Source organism: Cetorhinus maximus, chromosome 24 (genome assembly GCF_964194155.1).
Source record: "Cetorhinus maximus chromosome 24, sCetMax3.hap1.1, whole genome shotgun sequence".
NCBI lineage: Eukaryota > Metazoa > Chordata > Chondrichthyes > Lamniformes > Cetorhinidae > Cetorhinus > Cetorhinus maximus.
The window spans coordinates 38,168,249-38,185,538 of NC_135902.1; the positions used below are offsets into that span (position 1 = coordinate 38,168,249).

At 45.6% G+C, this 17,290-nt stretch overlaps 1 protein-coding gene across 2 annotated transcripts in view; it reads left to right on the plus strand.

The window, feature by feature from the left end:
• Window positions 1–16,187, plus strand: part of LOC144699793 (pseudokinase FAM20A-like) — a 65,745-nt gene extending 49,558 nt beyond the window's left edge. For both annotated transcript variants that reach the window (XM_078571031.1, XM_078571032.1), the window contains 5 exons: window positions 2,769–2,949; window positions 4,901–5,010; window positions 9,141–9,222; window positions 12,392–12,451; window positions 13,244–16,187. In XM_078571031.1, coding sequence (XP_078427157.1) covers window positions 2,769–2,949; window positions 4,901–5,010; window positions 9,141–9,222; window positions 12,392–12,451; window positions 13,244–13,511 — 701 coding nt within the window. In that variant the 3' untranslated portion in view covers window positions 13,512–16,187. The remainder of the gene's footprint in view (window positions 1–2,768; window positions 2,950–4,900; window positions 5,011–9,140; window positions 9,223–12,391; window positions 12,452–13,243) is intronic.
• Window positions 16,188–17,290: the final 1,103 nt, after the last annotated feature.

Genomic DNA, 17,290 nt, shown 5'->3' on the forward strand with positions numbered 1-17,290 from the left:
GGAGCAAACCATTGGGATGCTGAAAATGAGGTTCCGGTGCCTGGACCGGTCTGGTGGAGCCCTGCAATACAGCCCACAGAGGGTGTCACGCATCATCGTCGCCTGCTGCACCCTTTACAACCTGGCACTGCAACAGGAAGAGGAATTGGCTGAGGAGCAGATGCTGGAGGTCTCCTCCAATGAGGAGGATGTCAACATTGATGAGGGTGAGAAGGGCCTCGAAGGCGGCAATGAGGACCTCGCACTGGTCAGGCAAGGCAGGCACATTTGGGAAGCCCTCATAGCTGCTAGATTTGTGACGGATGATGACAACACACAGTGAGGAGAAATCATAAGATCTTCACATTGCATCTATGAACGTTTGACTCCAATGTGGCATATGGCAGCTCACATACCCTTTGTGAGAATGCTCCAGTCATGGAGACACATTGGAGGCCCTAATAGTCGCCCAATTGGAGGAGGATGATGATGACATGCAGTTAGGACACTCCATAGATCTTCACGTAGCCTCTGAGAATGTCCGACTCCTGTCTGGCTGAGGATCTGTGGTCTGGCTCTACGATCAGGGTCATATCATAACGATGCAGCCATGAAACCTTAAATGCATCTGATCTTTTGCCAGCCTTCAGCACCTTACCCCTTTCAGGAGCACAGTGTCACTGGTCACAGATGCTGAAGAGATGGAGGCCAGCCCCACCTTAAAGGTGCTGAGAGCACACAGAGAGAATGATGGAACTCTGGGACGCTTGTCCACGGCACTCTGGCAGCATTGACAAGCGCCGTCGAGGTGCAGGTATCAGTAATGTGTCCAGGGAGCGTGAGGCCAGACCATCACTTTGGTCTGAAGGCTGCACAAAGCACAGGGAAGAGGCCGTGGACTGAGACACCTGCGTTTATCTTGTGCAGAAAGGTTTCACATCTGAGTGACACCAACACTGGGCTCATCAGAACAAGGAGCCACAGTCAGGGAGACATTGTGGAGAGCTTATGACAGGCCCCAGGGGGGTGCACCTGATGATCCTCCTCCCTATGGGTGCCCAAGGGCCCCTCTCGCGTACAAACTGTTGGAGGCCAACAATGGCATCAGTGATGGAGTTGAGCCCACGCAGCATTGCAGGAGCAACATCCTCGACCGAGGTCTCCATGGAGGCCGCCATCCTACCAGTGTTGACCTCGGTGCGTTGGCAATGCCAGCGCTATCACCTCAGCCTGAAGCTGGACGGATTCCTTCATCACGCCTTGCAATCTGAGGAGTGCAGCGGGCATCCCTTCCTGATGTTCCCGAGCTTGCCTTTGCAGCCCCAGCAACTGTGACATGACTGAGTCCAGAGGCTCATCATCTGACTCGGACTCAGCAAATTTCTGGCCTCCAGCAGTCCTCCGAATGCCAGACACCTGGGAAGGCCCTGCTACCACCTGCTGTGGATCCGAAAGTGCGATGTGCTCACCAGATTGTGATCCTGAGGCTACTCTAAAGCTAGGCCCCACCGAGGTGTGTGTCTCTGCACTGGTGGAGGGTGTGCGTGAGCGCTGAGATGGGACTTCAGTGAGCATTGCAGTGGATTCCTCTTCTGAGCTCCTCTGATTGGAGGCCCTGGGTCGTGAACTCAGTTGGCTGTTTGGCAGATCTGCCTGCGAAAGCAAGGAGAGATAACTAGTGCATGGCAGAGCACGAAGCAGGACACATCAGTCATGGCATGGTTGTCTGATGGATGTTGCACTGCTAGATCCTCACTTGGTTGAGCACCACTGACCTCCCCTTCAGCACAGGAATAGTCCAGCTTCTCACCAGCCTGCTGGATGGCTCTGTCTTCAAAGTCCGTGAGGACCTTGATTTCCGGCATTCCTCCACGGGTCTGCGATCACTCCCTCTTGTGTGCCAGCTTGTCCCGAATGAATAGAGATAGAAAGAGTGTAAACAGGATGCCTGCCAGGCCAGATGATAAGTATCCCTGGCATGTGTGGGTGTTGAGTGGTCCCATGGACAGGATGAGGACAATGAAGGGGTGTGTGAGAGAGTGAATGGTGATGTCCCTTAAACTGGCAGTGACAGAGACCCCTGTGGATGTGTGCTGGGTTTGTGAGTGTGTGAGTTGAGAGTGATGAGAAGAGTGACTTACCCTGGTGGAACGGAGGAGATCATTCATCCTGTTGTGGCACTGGGTGGCTGTCCTCTTTTGCGGGGCGTTGGCGCTGACCATCGCTGCCACCACCTCCCAAGCCGGACTAGTGATGTTGCTGCCCATCCTGCAGCCAGAGTAGGGGTAGAAGACATCATGGCCTCCACTGCGTCCAAAAGGTGCTCGAGGGACGCGCCATTGAACCTGGGGGCTGCAGTATTTTTGCCTTTCAGGGCCATGTCCTCTTTGCAGCTGTCGTGGGTGTGCGTGCAGCTGCAGTTTAAATATGGCGCCTGGCGTGCTGAAGCGGTGAGGTGATGGCGTGGCGGGTGAATGACAGCCCGCCCGCCATGGAAACGGCGTGTTTCTTGGGAATGCATAATTAATGCGACGGGTTTGGCACAATACTGCGTGAAAAGCCGCCATTGTGGCTGGCAGGTAAAACGCCGCCCTACTACCGCACTTATTGGGCGGAATCATCCCAGATTTGCACTGAGCCCGTGAGGCGATTGGAGGAAGGTCATGTGATGAAGCCTCCAGAATGTCTGACCAGAGTTGGTAACCCTAATTATTTGTCACTATTAAACCTAAGGTCTGTGCATGGTCATGACATTATGAGGATTTAGTCATGTCTCTATTCTTTTTCAGAGAACAATGTATGTTTCTTTTCAAAATGCACATACTCATGTAAGACAGAGTACGCAGTCTGTGGGAAACCTCACCTGCTGGAAGGATCAGTGTCTGCCTTTCTGCCTGACCTTTACATTGCACAGCGAGAACTCATCAAGAACCCCTGGAGCAGGTCCTACACATTTACTGGTAAAGAAGAGTAAGTGTTGGGGTTTATCTTTGGGTGGTTTAAAGATTGTAAATGGGGAATGTGTGCCCAACGCACTGCACATGACTGGTGCCAGTTTTACAGCACTGAGTCTAGGGGCGTGTGAATATGGAATGCTTTAAATCAAATCGGGCTCCCAAACTGCAATGGGAGTCCAATTTAAATTGAACAGGTGCCCAGGACTCGGGAAACACAGTCAAAAGGAGGTCGGACTGCCTGCACCCCAATGTAAGTACCTTTTTACAGAACTCCTTGTGCAACAGAAGGAACAGGAATGTTTTCGCTTGCCCCTTAAGGAAACTTTCAGCGCCCCTCCCTCTCTGCTGATCGCTCTCTCTCTCCCCTCCTATGACTGCAGGCCTCCACCCTGCACCCCCACCCCCAACACCCACTCATTCATTCAGCTTCAATCTTTGGTTCTCACCCTCCTGTGATGGGCTTTGTTTCCTCACTTCCCCCCACCAAGCCCTGATCTCTCTCTCTATCTGTTTCCCCCCCTCCCCTAAAGCCCCAGTTTGCTCCTCTCTCTCCCCCAATGAGATCTTTCATTCCCTCCCAAGAAGGCCCCTCTTTTTCTCCATTTCCCCTAATCTCTTGCTCTTTCCTCCCGTTTGGTAGGGACATTCCTGTACTGCTCTTGGCTTTCCCATTCGAAAGTAGGTTAGGGACAGAGGATAGCACAGTTGGAATCTTGCTAGGCTAGTATGTAAGAGGCCTTGACTGATGTACCAGAGGCATGAGTTCAAATCCCACCATGGTAGCTGGGGGGATTTAAATTCAATAGTAATTCTGGAATAAAATGATACTCTCATTAATAACAATCATGAAGCTACCAGGTTGTCTAAAAAAAACCCATTTGATTCACTAATATCCTTCAGGAGAGGAAATCTGCTGTCCTTACCCAGTCTGGCCTACCTGTGGCTCCAGACTGGGTAACGAGTCATTTAGTTGTATCAAACTGTTACAGCAAAGTCAAGTTACCTGGACCACTACCTTCTGAAGAATAATTAGGGATGGACGGTAAATACTGGCCTTGCCTGCGATGCTCACATCCCAAGAACAAATAATAAAAAAAAACATGGTTGATTTGGACACACTGCCAGGCAGAAAATAGAAGAAAAAAAAATTACTGAACTCCTGACATAAAGTTCAGTGAGATCTCCACACATCCTATGCTACTGTGCTCCCCTGGTGCCCTCCCAATCAATAGCAGGGCCACAGCGTCTGAGTTCTGAAGGAAGTAGGTTGGTTTGCCTGGCACTGATGGGACACGGCCATGATTTTCACGTGTGATCTCCTGATTTCAGATGGCAGCTGAGAGGGGTTTATGGTGAAGATAGCTGACACTTCCTCACAAGGATGAGAGGGCAGTCACAGAGCAGATAAATCCAGAATGTTCACACACAACCTAACATCTGGAAGCAACTTGGCAGGAGATTCTTGGTTGTGGTCTCAGTTTTGGAAAGGCACATACCAGGGAGAAGCCCTAAAGGAAGCAAAACCAACTAATAATGGCAGAACCACAGAATTATTACAGTACAGGAGACCATTTGGCCCATCGTGTTTGAACCGGCTCATGAATGAGCATTATGACTTAGTGCCATTCTCCTGCCTTTTCCCCGTGACCCTGCACATTATAGGGAAGAGTAATGGAAGCAACAGACTTGGTCAGTCCATATAAACAATGCAATTGGTCTTGTTGAGGAAGGAGGGAAACTATATTAGCAATTAGAAAATTCAGGACCAATTTATCTGCCCATCAGATCCCACATAGTCAAAATGGTAAATATTAGATAAAGCTGAACTGCCTTGAAGCAACATTTAGTTGGGTGAACAATGCTTAATGCACCACAGATATGTTGACGTTATGACATGCTCTTAATGTTATCATGATTGGGGGATTCACCACATTTCTAACCTCTTCTGCTTTGTCTTCCTGCAGGTGGGAAACCAACCCAAACTATTGTGAAAAGATCAAACGTACCCCTCCTTACAATACAGGTAGCAGATTACTGAACATTATCGATATGGCCATATTTGACTTTTTAACAGGTAAAACTTTAAAGGAAAATACATTTTCTCATTGACTTCCAATTTCTTCAACAGCAATAGCACCCTTAAACATAGTGTAATGTCCTTAGGTGTTTCACAGGAGCATCATCAAACAACATTTGTCACCAAGCCACATGAGGAGGTAAGAGGGCAGATGGCCAAAAACTTAGATTTTCAGTAAAGCCTTAAAGGAGGGAGGAGAGAGAAGAGAGGCAGAAAGGTTTCCACTAATACAACACTGTTTGACTTTAATTCCCTGTGGAGGATCGGCTAAGCGATCCTTGGTGCCTCAACTCGACAAGGACAATGTTGAGAACTGTCTGTATATAGATGTGTAGGATTAAACATCACCACACCCCCCCCCCCCACCCCACCCACAAAAAAATGTCACTCCATCATGCCTCAGAAATCACAGCTAGAAACAGAGCCAGGAAGGCCCTTTGTGTGTTATCCAATCTGTAGTGAGTTAGCTCAGCAATTGCTACAATTGACCACAGCACCCATGGATTAAGAAGGTGAAAGTTGGCTTGAAGTCCACTTTTTGTTAGTATTCAGTCACCTTCGTTGGCTTACACATTATGAGGGTATTGGGTAAAGGCAGGATCAGCTCAGCTGTGATGCTGTTACATTCGATTAGCCTGACAATACTCTTAACATTTTAGGTTGGCCAAGTTCGGCCAGAGGGCACCTGGCATTTGTAGGATAATGTCTCCCAGCACGATTCGGGGCAGGATAAGAGAAAGGTAAAGGAAAAACAAAGCTCTGTCTCCTTGTAACAAACAGAAACTACATTTCAATACGAGCAAAAGTTGCTTTAAAATGAGCAAAAAAAAAATTCATATGCAACACAACAGGCAGTCATCACATTTTAATGCAGCGAATAATGATTGCATGAACACAAGAAGATTTCCAAAGCCAACCACGTAGAACAGCAGACTCCAGGGGAGGGAGCACGGCGCAGGGAAGTCTGTCAGGTTGATCCTTTATTTGATTAAATTGTATGTCTGTGGTACTCTAATCAGTTACAGACATCGGCAGGAAGGCAGGCGGTCGGTGGGTGGGGGAGGGGATTTTCTGGCCCTGCCCACCACCGGGATGGTCCGGTCCTGCCGAAAGTCAATGGGCTTCTGGCTGGGCTGCCGAATCTCAGGCGGCAGGTCTCGTCGTGACGGCTCTGAAATGGAACCAGATTTCTTGTTTTCTCCATTTTCGTTGGAGCGATTGGAAGTAAATTGAATGAAGTCTTGGTGCTGCACACATCGATTCCCCGCACCAAGTCCCCGACCCCTGGTATAGATTTTGTCGGGAAGAGAAAATTATTTGAGAGAGATCAGAGTAGGCCTGCTGAGTGGCTCCAGCAACCAGAGATTATATTTTACTGATGCAGCCAATTCAGCAGCTTCAATAAAGCCAAGATAAATTTCACCTGGAACCAAAATGAATTCTGTGCCTTGAGGTTACTCCTTTCAGTCCTAGCCTGAATAAACTATGCACAGCAACAGTAACACCTTGATAGATTTTCTAATTGGAAGCAACAAAAACAATCGAAGGAATGAATATAAATAGAAAAATGTACAGAATCAAGAAATGTTATTTTAATTTGTAATTACATTACAATAGAAAAGCATGAATTTGTTTTTACACTGCTGCAGAAGTACTAGCTGTTTTACCTTTCTGTATTCAAATTGTGTCAGAAAATGAAATGTTTGCTGCCATTATATGCAGCCCCACCATCCCATTCAAACCTGCCTTCGTCACTCCTCCCCCACTGCCCCATTCTTAGCCCTAACCTCTTGAACTCCCCTCTCTAGATTATGGTTTGACGTCTGTTTTTCTAGTGTAAAGCATTTTGAGACACTGGCCTGAATTTTCACACGGATGGAGAGGCCCTCCATCTTAACGAAAATGGCTGCAGAGGCCCTGATTCAGAAGCCCTGCCCCCAAACTCAGCCCCCACCATTTTCAGTGGGGGTGGGGGTGGGGGAGGGGGCAGGTTCCACTTTACATACCTGTGGTTCACAGAAGGCAGCTGCACAATTTCAGTGCAGCTGCCTTCAGGCTGACCTGATTTTGGCTAGTGGGATGTCCAAAATGCAACATGCACTTTAGACCTGATTGGAGAAAGTCTAAAGCTAGTGAAGTTATTAGGAGAGATAGGGTATCCTTTTGGAAATGGTCCTGGGATATTGTCAAATGGAACCCTCAAAAGAAACTGTCAAGGGATTTAAATCTCCTTCCCTTAAAATATTTGAAAAAAACTGCAGCCTATTTTCATTCTGTCTGTTGGCATAAGCCTGAGGATTAGCGTTATAAGATTAGTGCTGCATGACTGATTTCACAACCTATCATTATCATAGTGGGGTGTCTGTCAGTTCACAGTTTGATTGACATCTCCAAGAGCTTATAAAGTCTATGAAGTGAGACTATGAATACAATTTTGTTTTAGTTCTTTTACAGATTTGGGCCTCACTGGCTAGGCTATCATTTATTGCCCATCCCTAATTGCCCTTGAGAAGGTGGTGGTATTCTTAGGAAGGGAGTTCCAAAGGATGTTATTGGGGATTAAGTATTTGAAGAAAGTTAAATGTAGTGAATGCATTTTTATCAATTAGAGTTTTTTTTTTAAATAGTGAATTCATCAATAGCACTTAAGAACTTGATTTAATTTCAGCATGGGTCCTGAGGTGTGCCCGTGGTGGATACTGGATGAGATGGCATGGAGGCTGTAAGGGCAAAAGGTGGTGGATGGAGAGCATGAGTTAGCTCTAAGTTGGCACAGGGGTTATGAAGGCCCAAGGGGGTGGGTGGAGGGGCATAGGTTGGCATGAAGGGTATGAGGGGCCATGAGATGTGGGCAAGGGGAGTGTGTGGAGGGTAAGGGAGTGTGAGGGGGGAGTGCTGGAGGGCTCTTTTTTTTTGTTTCATTCTTTTTTTTCCCACCCGCGACAAAGCCCCACAGCATCAAGGTGGGCCTTTCTGCCCAGCCAACCTCTGCACCCGGCAGCCCTTCTGCTGCCTCCGCACTGTATCAGGGGTCACAAGCCATGACATCCCCCCCCCTCCACTCCCCAACACCCCCTGGAATGAAAATCGGAAGTTCCAGGGCACCTTTTACCCAGGTTGGGTTTATGGAGCCAGGAATTTGTACTGACCCTGTGCTCCTGACCCAGGGGTGAAAATTCAGGCCAGTTTCTTTTTGGTGACTGAAAGTGAAGCAAGCTACTGAAGGATTTAACAGCATTTTATGATATCACTAGACAGACATCACAAGGAAACTTGTTGGATCCAGCAAAAATTCAATGATTAATAGTTATAATTAATTACATTTTACTTGGATCATGAATTGTCAAGCTTATTAAGGACTATAGCAGCCAGCTGGACTCGACTAAAAGAGAAGTTCAAAAAAGAGAATCTTTCAATGTGAAGCCAGTCCTGGGGGAGAATTTTCTCCCTGTCGGCGGGAGCAGGCGGGCACACAGCTGATCGCTGCCATTTTACGCGCTCCCTGTGCGGGCGGGGGAGAGGAGGCTGAGTCGGGGCCAGCGCTCTTTCACGCACGTGCACGAAAGAGCGCCGGAACCTTCCTGAGGCTCAGTGCTGCCTCAGGAAGATTAGTTTGATTTTTAAAAATTTAAATAAAGAGAAAAAAAACTATTTTAAGACATTTCCCCTCATGTGACAGTGTCACATGAACTGGGACATGTCTATGAATTTTATTAAACATTCTTATTAAAGTTTAAAAGCCTTCAGGAAACCTCATCCCGCCCGTGGATGAGGTTTCAAGAAAAATGTGAAGGCCACCTGGGCTCTTCGCCTGCCCCCCCGACGACCTTAAGGTTGGACGGGCAGCTCTATTAATTATTTTAATTGATATTTAAATGGCCTTAACAGGCCTTTGACAGTTCGGCGGGGGCACAGCCGACTCCGGTGCACACCCACCGAACTGAAGATCTGAATGACGCACGGTGGTGTCTGGACGCACGCCTGACGTCACCGCACGTCATTTTACGTGTCGACGAGCGGGGCCCACCCCTCCCCGGGGCCCACCCCACCCCGCACGCCAACCCGGAGATTCTGGCCCTGGTGAAATTTTTTGCTGCTAATTCCAGTGTTTCCAAATTTATTTACAGGAAATATGGATCGCCATCACTTTGAGGTTTTCACTAAGTTCAGAAAGGACGGTTATATCATCCACTTCGACAATGCCAGAGGGTAACAGCTTTGTACAGTTTATGTATACAGTGCTATTAACATTATGAATGCAGGACCTAAAGGAACAAGTATTACAACTTTAAAAAAGTCCACTTTAAGAATTCGACTTCTTACATAGTATAAACCCACACAGAACAGCTGGATGAGAGTGTGAGACTACAACAAGGCTTAGTGTGTCACCCCTTCATCATTCATTGCGATTCATTCCTCTCAGTTGAATAGATGTTCCCGTTTATCAACCGCTCACACAACTGTTGCATGTAAGAGAATTCTTAACCCATGATATTATCTGCATTTGTACCCGCTGAGCTCAGTCAGCTTCCTGTAACTCGTGATCATATGTCAAACCCTGACAATCCAAATCCAGAATCAAAACCGGCAAAGTGTGCGTCCAAGAAGCCAAGAGCAAAATCCTGTGCCTGCTGGAAATCTGAAAGTAAAACAGAAGGTCAGGCAGCATCTGTGGAGGGAGAAAAAGAGTTAATGTTTCAGGCCAAAGACCTATCACCAAAACTGGGAAAATTTGAAACGCTACATGTTTTAGGCAAGTGAAAAGGCTGCGAAGGAGGTTGGGGGATGGGAGTACGAAAGGGGACGTCTGTGACAAGGTGGAAGGCAGGAGAGATTAAATGACAAAAAGGATGATGGTAATGGAACAAGTAAAGAAATAAAAGACAGGTCTACTGTTTCTGCCAGAGTTACAGCAGAAGATTGGGTAATTCTTTGGAAATTCTCCCCCATTCTGTTTTACATTTGCAGTCATTATTTCCTATATACCCCCATTCAACTGAAATATGAACTGTTTTTTTATAATTATTAGTTACACATTTCAAATTCTGTGGGATCTCCATCTTAATAATGGCGCATTCAGACCAAGAGGAGAAATGTTCTGATTAGTGTGTATGACAACTAACCACGGTATAGAAGGGCCATTCTTTCTGCTCTTTTATTTTTGGATTCAGATTCTAAAGGGAATGATTTCATTCGTTTGATTTCTTACCGTGTGCAGCAAAGTGCAGGAGGGTAGGAACATCTGGTCCAGCTGTGAGCTGCAGATTAGCAAAGGGAATTTAAGAAAATATTAAAGACCATCCAAGCGCTGAGTGAGCACAAAGCTGGAGCCCTGTCCATTGAGAACACAACTCCAGCTATGCTGAAGGAGGCATTTTAAAAATGTGTTCAAGGCGGCTTCCTTGTTTTGACCCTTATTGTGGCACCAGATCTTTCCCTCACATGGGAAATAGGTTTTCGCTGCTGATTTCTGACAGCTTGCCTCAGGTGTAGGGGAGGATTGGAACCTGGCAGACTTGGCAAGGAGCAGGTAACCACAGTCGTTTTGATGCTGCACTTTAGAAATAATTTTCTCAAAAATATTAAAGGAAAGTTGTCAGAATGTAAAGACTATTGACGACCGGGATTGCAAACATCAGTCAGACAATGAATGTAGAGGATTCTCAGTCCAGGTAACTGCAGCCTGATCTGAAAACACCCCTGCAATTTTAGTGGTTTAAAGTCGGTCTACATAATATTAGGATGATATAAAAATCAGCAGTCCACTGTTACCACTTCCAAAAGGTGTGTATGAAATGAGAAGGCAACCAGTCTGAATTTATTGTAACTAGTCTAGGCTAGCTTTGTAATTTACCTAGAAGTGATTCCTGTGGTGAGAATCCAACTTAAATATTTCTTTAATGAGCAGAAGAGACAAAAAGTATTTCAGACTCTTGTGGAAAAACCTGCTACTTGGAGAAGCTAAGCTGGCTGATCCTCACAGATTTCTGTCACCTTGAGTGACCTGGCTCTTATGTTATGACCTCAGAACGGCCAATTTAGCAAGAGCAACAGGCATTTTTTAAAAAGTTTAGAAAATGGCCGAAGTTATTTCTGATTGGAAAAATATGTCACACTCAATTTTTCTGACCCTATCCAAAGCACAAGGTTTGCTGATCATTGTTTTAGACACTAGTCAAATCTGCAGTTGAAATGTGGCATTATCCCAGCATTGGGTTTTCAGTCATTGGTTTTATCATCCTTGTGATTTCTTGGTTTTGTTCATTAACAGATAATTTGTTAAGTCACAGTAAACCCAAAACAAATCACGTCAGTCATTTATAGTGAAATTTATAGATTTTTTTTGCGAATTGTGTCCTGGTGCAAAGAGTTGTTACTGTTGTTGCTCCTTTGCTGTCGCTAGCCTATTTTTTCATTATTTCTACAATGACATCTTGACGTTGATATAGCATTTTAGCACAGTGAATCACTCTGTGCTGCTTCATGGAACCATTATCAAACAAAGTTCAGCACCGAGCCACTTCAGAAGATATTGAGATGGCCAAAGGCTTGGTCAAAACTCTTTCATGGAGAATCTTAAAGGAGGAGAGAGGTTGAGATACAGAGAGGTTTAGGGAGAGAATTATAGAAGTAGAGGCTGAAGCAACTGAAGGCACAGCCGCTGATGATGGAGCGATTAAAATTGGGATGTACAAGAGGCCAGAATTGGAGGAGCGCAGATTGTGGGGTGGGGGGGGCGCTCGAGGAAGTTATAGAGATAGAAAGGGCAGGGCCACAGAGGGATTTGAAATAGTGATGGCAATTTTAAAATAGAGGCGTAGCTGGACCAGGACATGGCTGAGCAAGCACAAATGGTGATGAATGAATGGGACTTGGTGTGAGTTAGGACATGGGCACCAGAGTTTGGGGATGAGCTCAAGTTCATGTAGGGCAGAAGGTGAGAGGCCGATCAGGAGATCATTGGAATAGTCAGGTCTAGAGCTAACAAAGGTGTGAATGATGGCTTCAGCAGCAGATGAGCTGAGACAGGGGCCAAGATTTGCCAGTCCCACCACCCATGCAAAGTCAATGGAAATTTGGCTGCCTCTCCAAATTTTCAGGCCCACCCAGGATGGCTCCTGCCATGAGCGGGATTGGAAAATCCCAGTCTGGGCACAGTCATTTCATTAATTAACCATATTACACACTTTTCATGAACAGAAAAATTAATAAGTGTGATTATTCTGCAAAATAACAAATAGTTGAAGGATGCATTGCAGGCTTGTATGGGAATCCAACCTTATTTAGATTCCTGTTTGTCATTCAGATGTACATATCATATGCTCTCTTACCAACTTTAACAAACCAGTTTTTAACCTATTTCTTTCTTTTTTTTTAGGTTTGGGAAACACTCACATGATGAACTCTCCATCCTTGCCCCTCTGACTCAGTGCTGCAGGTAATCTCACACAGTCAGCATGGCATCATCTAGATGAGGACAAATTGTTATGCCTGTGTCTCAATCATAAAATGCGTATGAAACATACCAATTTAGCAGTGAGACCGTCTGTGCTCAATCTGTGCAAGCATCGGCCCTACTGCTAATATTTTGCCCTGAGTATGCTGATGAAGTCCGAGGACTAATTTAATTTTTTTCAAATCTCCAGCAATAATTAAAATCTGAAGGAATGAGACTCCACTCTTGTAAAATTTAAATTTTCAGTGCCAGAGAGGCTGATTGGCAGTAATTAAGACGTATCACCCTGTTAAAAATTCACTTACACTTGAAGGGACTAGCCCTAACTTTTTCTGAGACACTTAGTGAGTGGGCAGGCATAGCAGCTCCAGGGCCTCTTTGTGTTTGAATACCAAATCTCTCAGTCAGGCCATCCATGTTGTGAAGTCTGTGGAGGAGCTGGAAAACTCGGACAGCAACTTCCAGATTTCCACATTTGACTCTTTGGAGTCAACCAAGTAAACTAAATGATCAAAATTAGGGATAAAGTAAAAAAAAAACAGCCCCTTAAAGGGAAACTGCAAAAACAAAGACAAAGTTTAAAGGAAACTTACAAACATTAAACCAAAATGTGATTATTTCCATATTTAATGTGCATACACAGTCACCAGAAGTTGCTATCTGATTTACTCCTTAACGGTGACTGTTGATACCCTCACCATTTTTCTTAATGCAAAACCCAGTCCAATATGTTTCCAGCTGAAGAGCCTAATGATTGTACTGTCTACTTTGTAGGATAAAGAGGTCAACACTCTTGCGTCTGGAGCTATTGTCGCAGCCGGATTATCGATTGAGTGACATCATGCGGGAGTCCTTGCTTCACGACGCTCTCAGTCCAGTTTTGACCGAGCCTCATTTGCTTGCACTGGATAGGCGGCTGCTAGCAATCCTAAAGGCTGTTCAAAAATGTTTGCAACAACATGGAGGTGCTGATGTAATTAAGGATGATGTGGGAGATGAGTTTGACTTCATAGATTTTAACAGCAGTGTGCTGGCCAGGTAATTGGCCACTCACTTTATGTTATAATCGCAAGGAAAGGAGAACCAGAAAAAGGCAAGGACGGACACTCCGATGAGACCAGAATTCTCCCCGCATTTAAAAAGCAAACTCTCTGTTGATGTGTTAGTTATTGTTTTTGTTTCTTGTGCCACTCTCTGCTATTTCTGAAAGTGCACTACTGTTGACTGACTCATAGTAATGTTTAAAACAGCACAATTTTACCCAGCTCAGTAGCATAGCTCCCTAACCTGATGGTTCAGAATATGAGATGTGGAGCTTCCTTGAAACTACTTGATTTTGCTGCTCAAATTTGACGGGTTCATTTCTTGCCTGAGCCAGTAGATGGAGCACCAGCTCATCGGTTGAATACTGCACGAGGAAGGTGAAGAAATCACATTGTCCATCTCATCCTGCTATGAGAGCTTCTCCTGTTTTAAGGTGGGCACTAGCACTTCAACAGGGAAGTCCATGCCTGGGTGACAGTCCTGCCTGGTGCAATACTATACATAGCGCTGTCACACTTTTTGTTAAGTGCAAACCTATAAATGGGGGAAATGGGATCATGGATCGAGTTCTGTGGCTTGCCTAGCGGTGCTGAAAATTTATTGGAAACTTGGTCGCCTTAAACCGTAGTGGGGCGAATTTAACTCTTAGGCAGCGCCAGGTGCCAGATCCTTCCAGCAGGAGACCCAGTCCATTTTGACGGCAGGTCCTCAGTTACACGCTGCCAGTGAGTTCAATGCTCTGTCCCAGAGATCACCACAACAGTGAGCGCTATTGACCACCAGGTTTACTGGATGAAGTGTCCCGTGATGCACACTCCACCCAGTAAAACCTCAACATTACACTGGGGCCTGACGTACATCATCGGACCCTAATTTGCATTGATTAATGAGGTTCCCACCCTGGGGCAGTCCAAGTTAAAATGGACCTGGAAGGGGTGGTTAGTTTACCCTTTTCCATCTTAACTCTGCAACCGTCCCTCTGCCATTAGACAGAGTTAAACTTGCCCCTAATGCCTCCACATCAGGACACACCGAAACACTTGGGAAAACAGAATGGCTGCTTTATAAGTCAGACTTCCAAAGTCCAGTTTGCATTCTAGAAACTTCTGAATGCCTCACGCAGGGCGACAATGCCCTGTCCCGTCCACAGCCAACCGGCTGCCAACAGTAATTTTATTCACTTTTATCTATATTTATCTGTAGAAGGTTTTGTGGCTGCCACTTATTAGGCTCTGCACAAATGTCAAAAAGTAGTCATCCCCACTTAATTAATATAGACAACTCAAATTTTCTGCCTGTAAATTCTCACTTTGCTGTGTCATTTCTCGAGGCTTCATTCAAATTATCGAACAATTCAAATTTTGTTTAGCGCATCAATGATTTTGAATTGTAAAGGAGTAGATAATGGCGAGGAATTTCCCAAAAGCTGCCAGTGTGACTTAGCTAAGAAGTGAGGTTGTGGAGTTGAAGCAGTTCTAAGAAAATTCCTAGCTAACATTTTATTAAAGGGGGAAAGGGAAGCGATTCCGTTATGATTTTTGTGAACCTGGTAACTTGCCCTATTCTCCTGGGCCCTGAATTTACAAATAGGTGCCAAACCACAGGAATGTCCTTCTGCAAATAATAAGCCTCAATATATGTCTAATCTAATCTAATAAGGAACTTCAGAGCAGCAACTATAAATGGACAGGCCATGTTTAGAAGGAGCTCCGTCTTAGCTCCATTCCTGCCCTGGGATTAATCGGGGCAGACACAGGAAGGCAATGGGGTCCCCACCCCTCATCCTCCCACCTGATTAAAACCACCCCCACCACCAAACTTGCCAAGGAAGAGGGCATTAAAGACGAATGAGAATGGAAGTTCCACTGGTAATATAATAAAAGCCTTGTGTACTAGCCATGTGTCCATGGCACTATAAAAATCTGTCATCCTTTTCTGATTACATCGCAAAGAAACAATAACACTTTCTTCACCACCTCTCAGCAAATCTTCCTCAAATTTTGCCTTGGACCTAGCAACGATGCTATTTCACACTGGCTTCACTTACTTAACCCCTTCGAATACAAATCACAAATATCTCGAAAGTTCAACTTTGCCCAAAACAAAGCACAAAACTCAGCAGGATCACCCATCCAGCATGTCTGGAATATAAATTAACTCACGTTCACAAGCCTTCACTCTCTCAGTGGCCTTGGGATTGTTTTGCCTTCTGTTCTCAAAATTTTGCAAAGGCCTTCAGTCCTGGTGTTTTGTCAGATATCACATATGCCCCTCTTCCGCCCAGCTTCTACATGCTGCATGTGTGCACAGGATTGCAGCAGGAGGCATTCGTGAAAATGTGGTCATGTGATGTTATGACCAGATGACATCTGATGACGTGATGTTCTGAACAGATGACATCTACCACTGTTGTTGCATTTACTTGCGAAGGATTGGATCCCTGGAGAGGGAGCACACTGTGAGACCTTCCACTGGTGGGCAGAGAGCATCACCTCCCCACCCCCCTTTCCAGGGAAGGTTATTTTAATTTGATTTGTTAAAGTGTTGATGTTTCTTATTGTTCCAGTTTATTTGAGGTGCCTTGTTAGGAAGGGGGTACTAATAACCTCTTTTTAAATATTTGAGTTGAAACCTGTCATCAAATGTTAACAATAAAGGAGCTAGAACATTTGGATCCCCTATAGCCCTGGAAAGATCTTTAATTCCACCAATAACTATGGGTAATGCATTAAAATCGCAATAACTAATAGTAATACAGGTAACATTCGGATTCCACTCATAACTCATTCACGTAACTGGTAATAGTAGGTTTAACTCTCTTGTAACTAATAGTAATCCTAAACCCATTGAGGTTTCTCCTGTAACTACAGCCAGAAATCCCCAAGGCGGGGTCAGTTGTAATGCTCGGCCCATCTTTCTCCCTATTTCTTTGGATTCCGGCTCACGGTGAACTCATGAGTTCACACATCCAAACTGACCAATACAGACCAACCCGAACCAAACCGAGAGATAGCACGAGTGACAGGCTGTGTTTGGGGCATTTCACAGGGAGCACATCATCCTGAACTCAGCCCAGCACCAACATTTCTAAACTTCTTCCTGGCATGACCTCAATAAAAGGAAACTTTTCATAGAATGACAGAAATAAGAGAACAGGAGGAGGCCATTTGGCCCCAGTCTCTGTACTGGCTGCTCCTGTCTGATCCTATCCCCCCAGATCCTTTTATATTCCTCCTGTGCAAATATTTCTCTCATTCTGTTTCAATTTAAGTTTTCATCTCTACCTCACTAGTCATACAATGAAGGGCTCCACAGTCTATCAGGCTTCATTTCAAGAATCTTCTTCCTTCCTTCCCTTCAGTGAGAATCCTCATTTTCTGTCCTTTTGTTCCCTATTCACCCACCAGTGGAATTGAAACAAATCTTTCACTATTTGCCTACGGTAAATTCCCTTTCCCGTGTCTCACTGCCGCCCTAGCACAGTGCCACCTGTGGTCTCAGTGCTGCCCTTGTCTCAGTGCCACCCCTGTCTCAGTACCACCCCATCTCAGTGCCACCCCAATCTCACCATGTTGTTCCTGTCTCAGTGCCGTGCCTATCTCAGTGCCACCGCTGTCTTACCATATTGCTCCTGTATTATTGCCAACCCTGTCTCAGTGCCACCCCTATCTCAGTGCCGCCCCCTTCTCACCATGTTGCCCCTGCAGCTCCCAGCGCTTCAGGAAATGCTTGTCCCCAACCTCCTCCTCCACCTGCTTAAGCCTCAGACACCCCCAG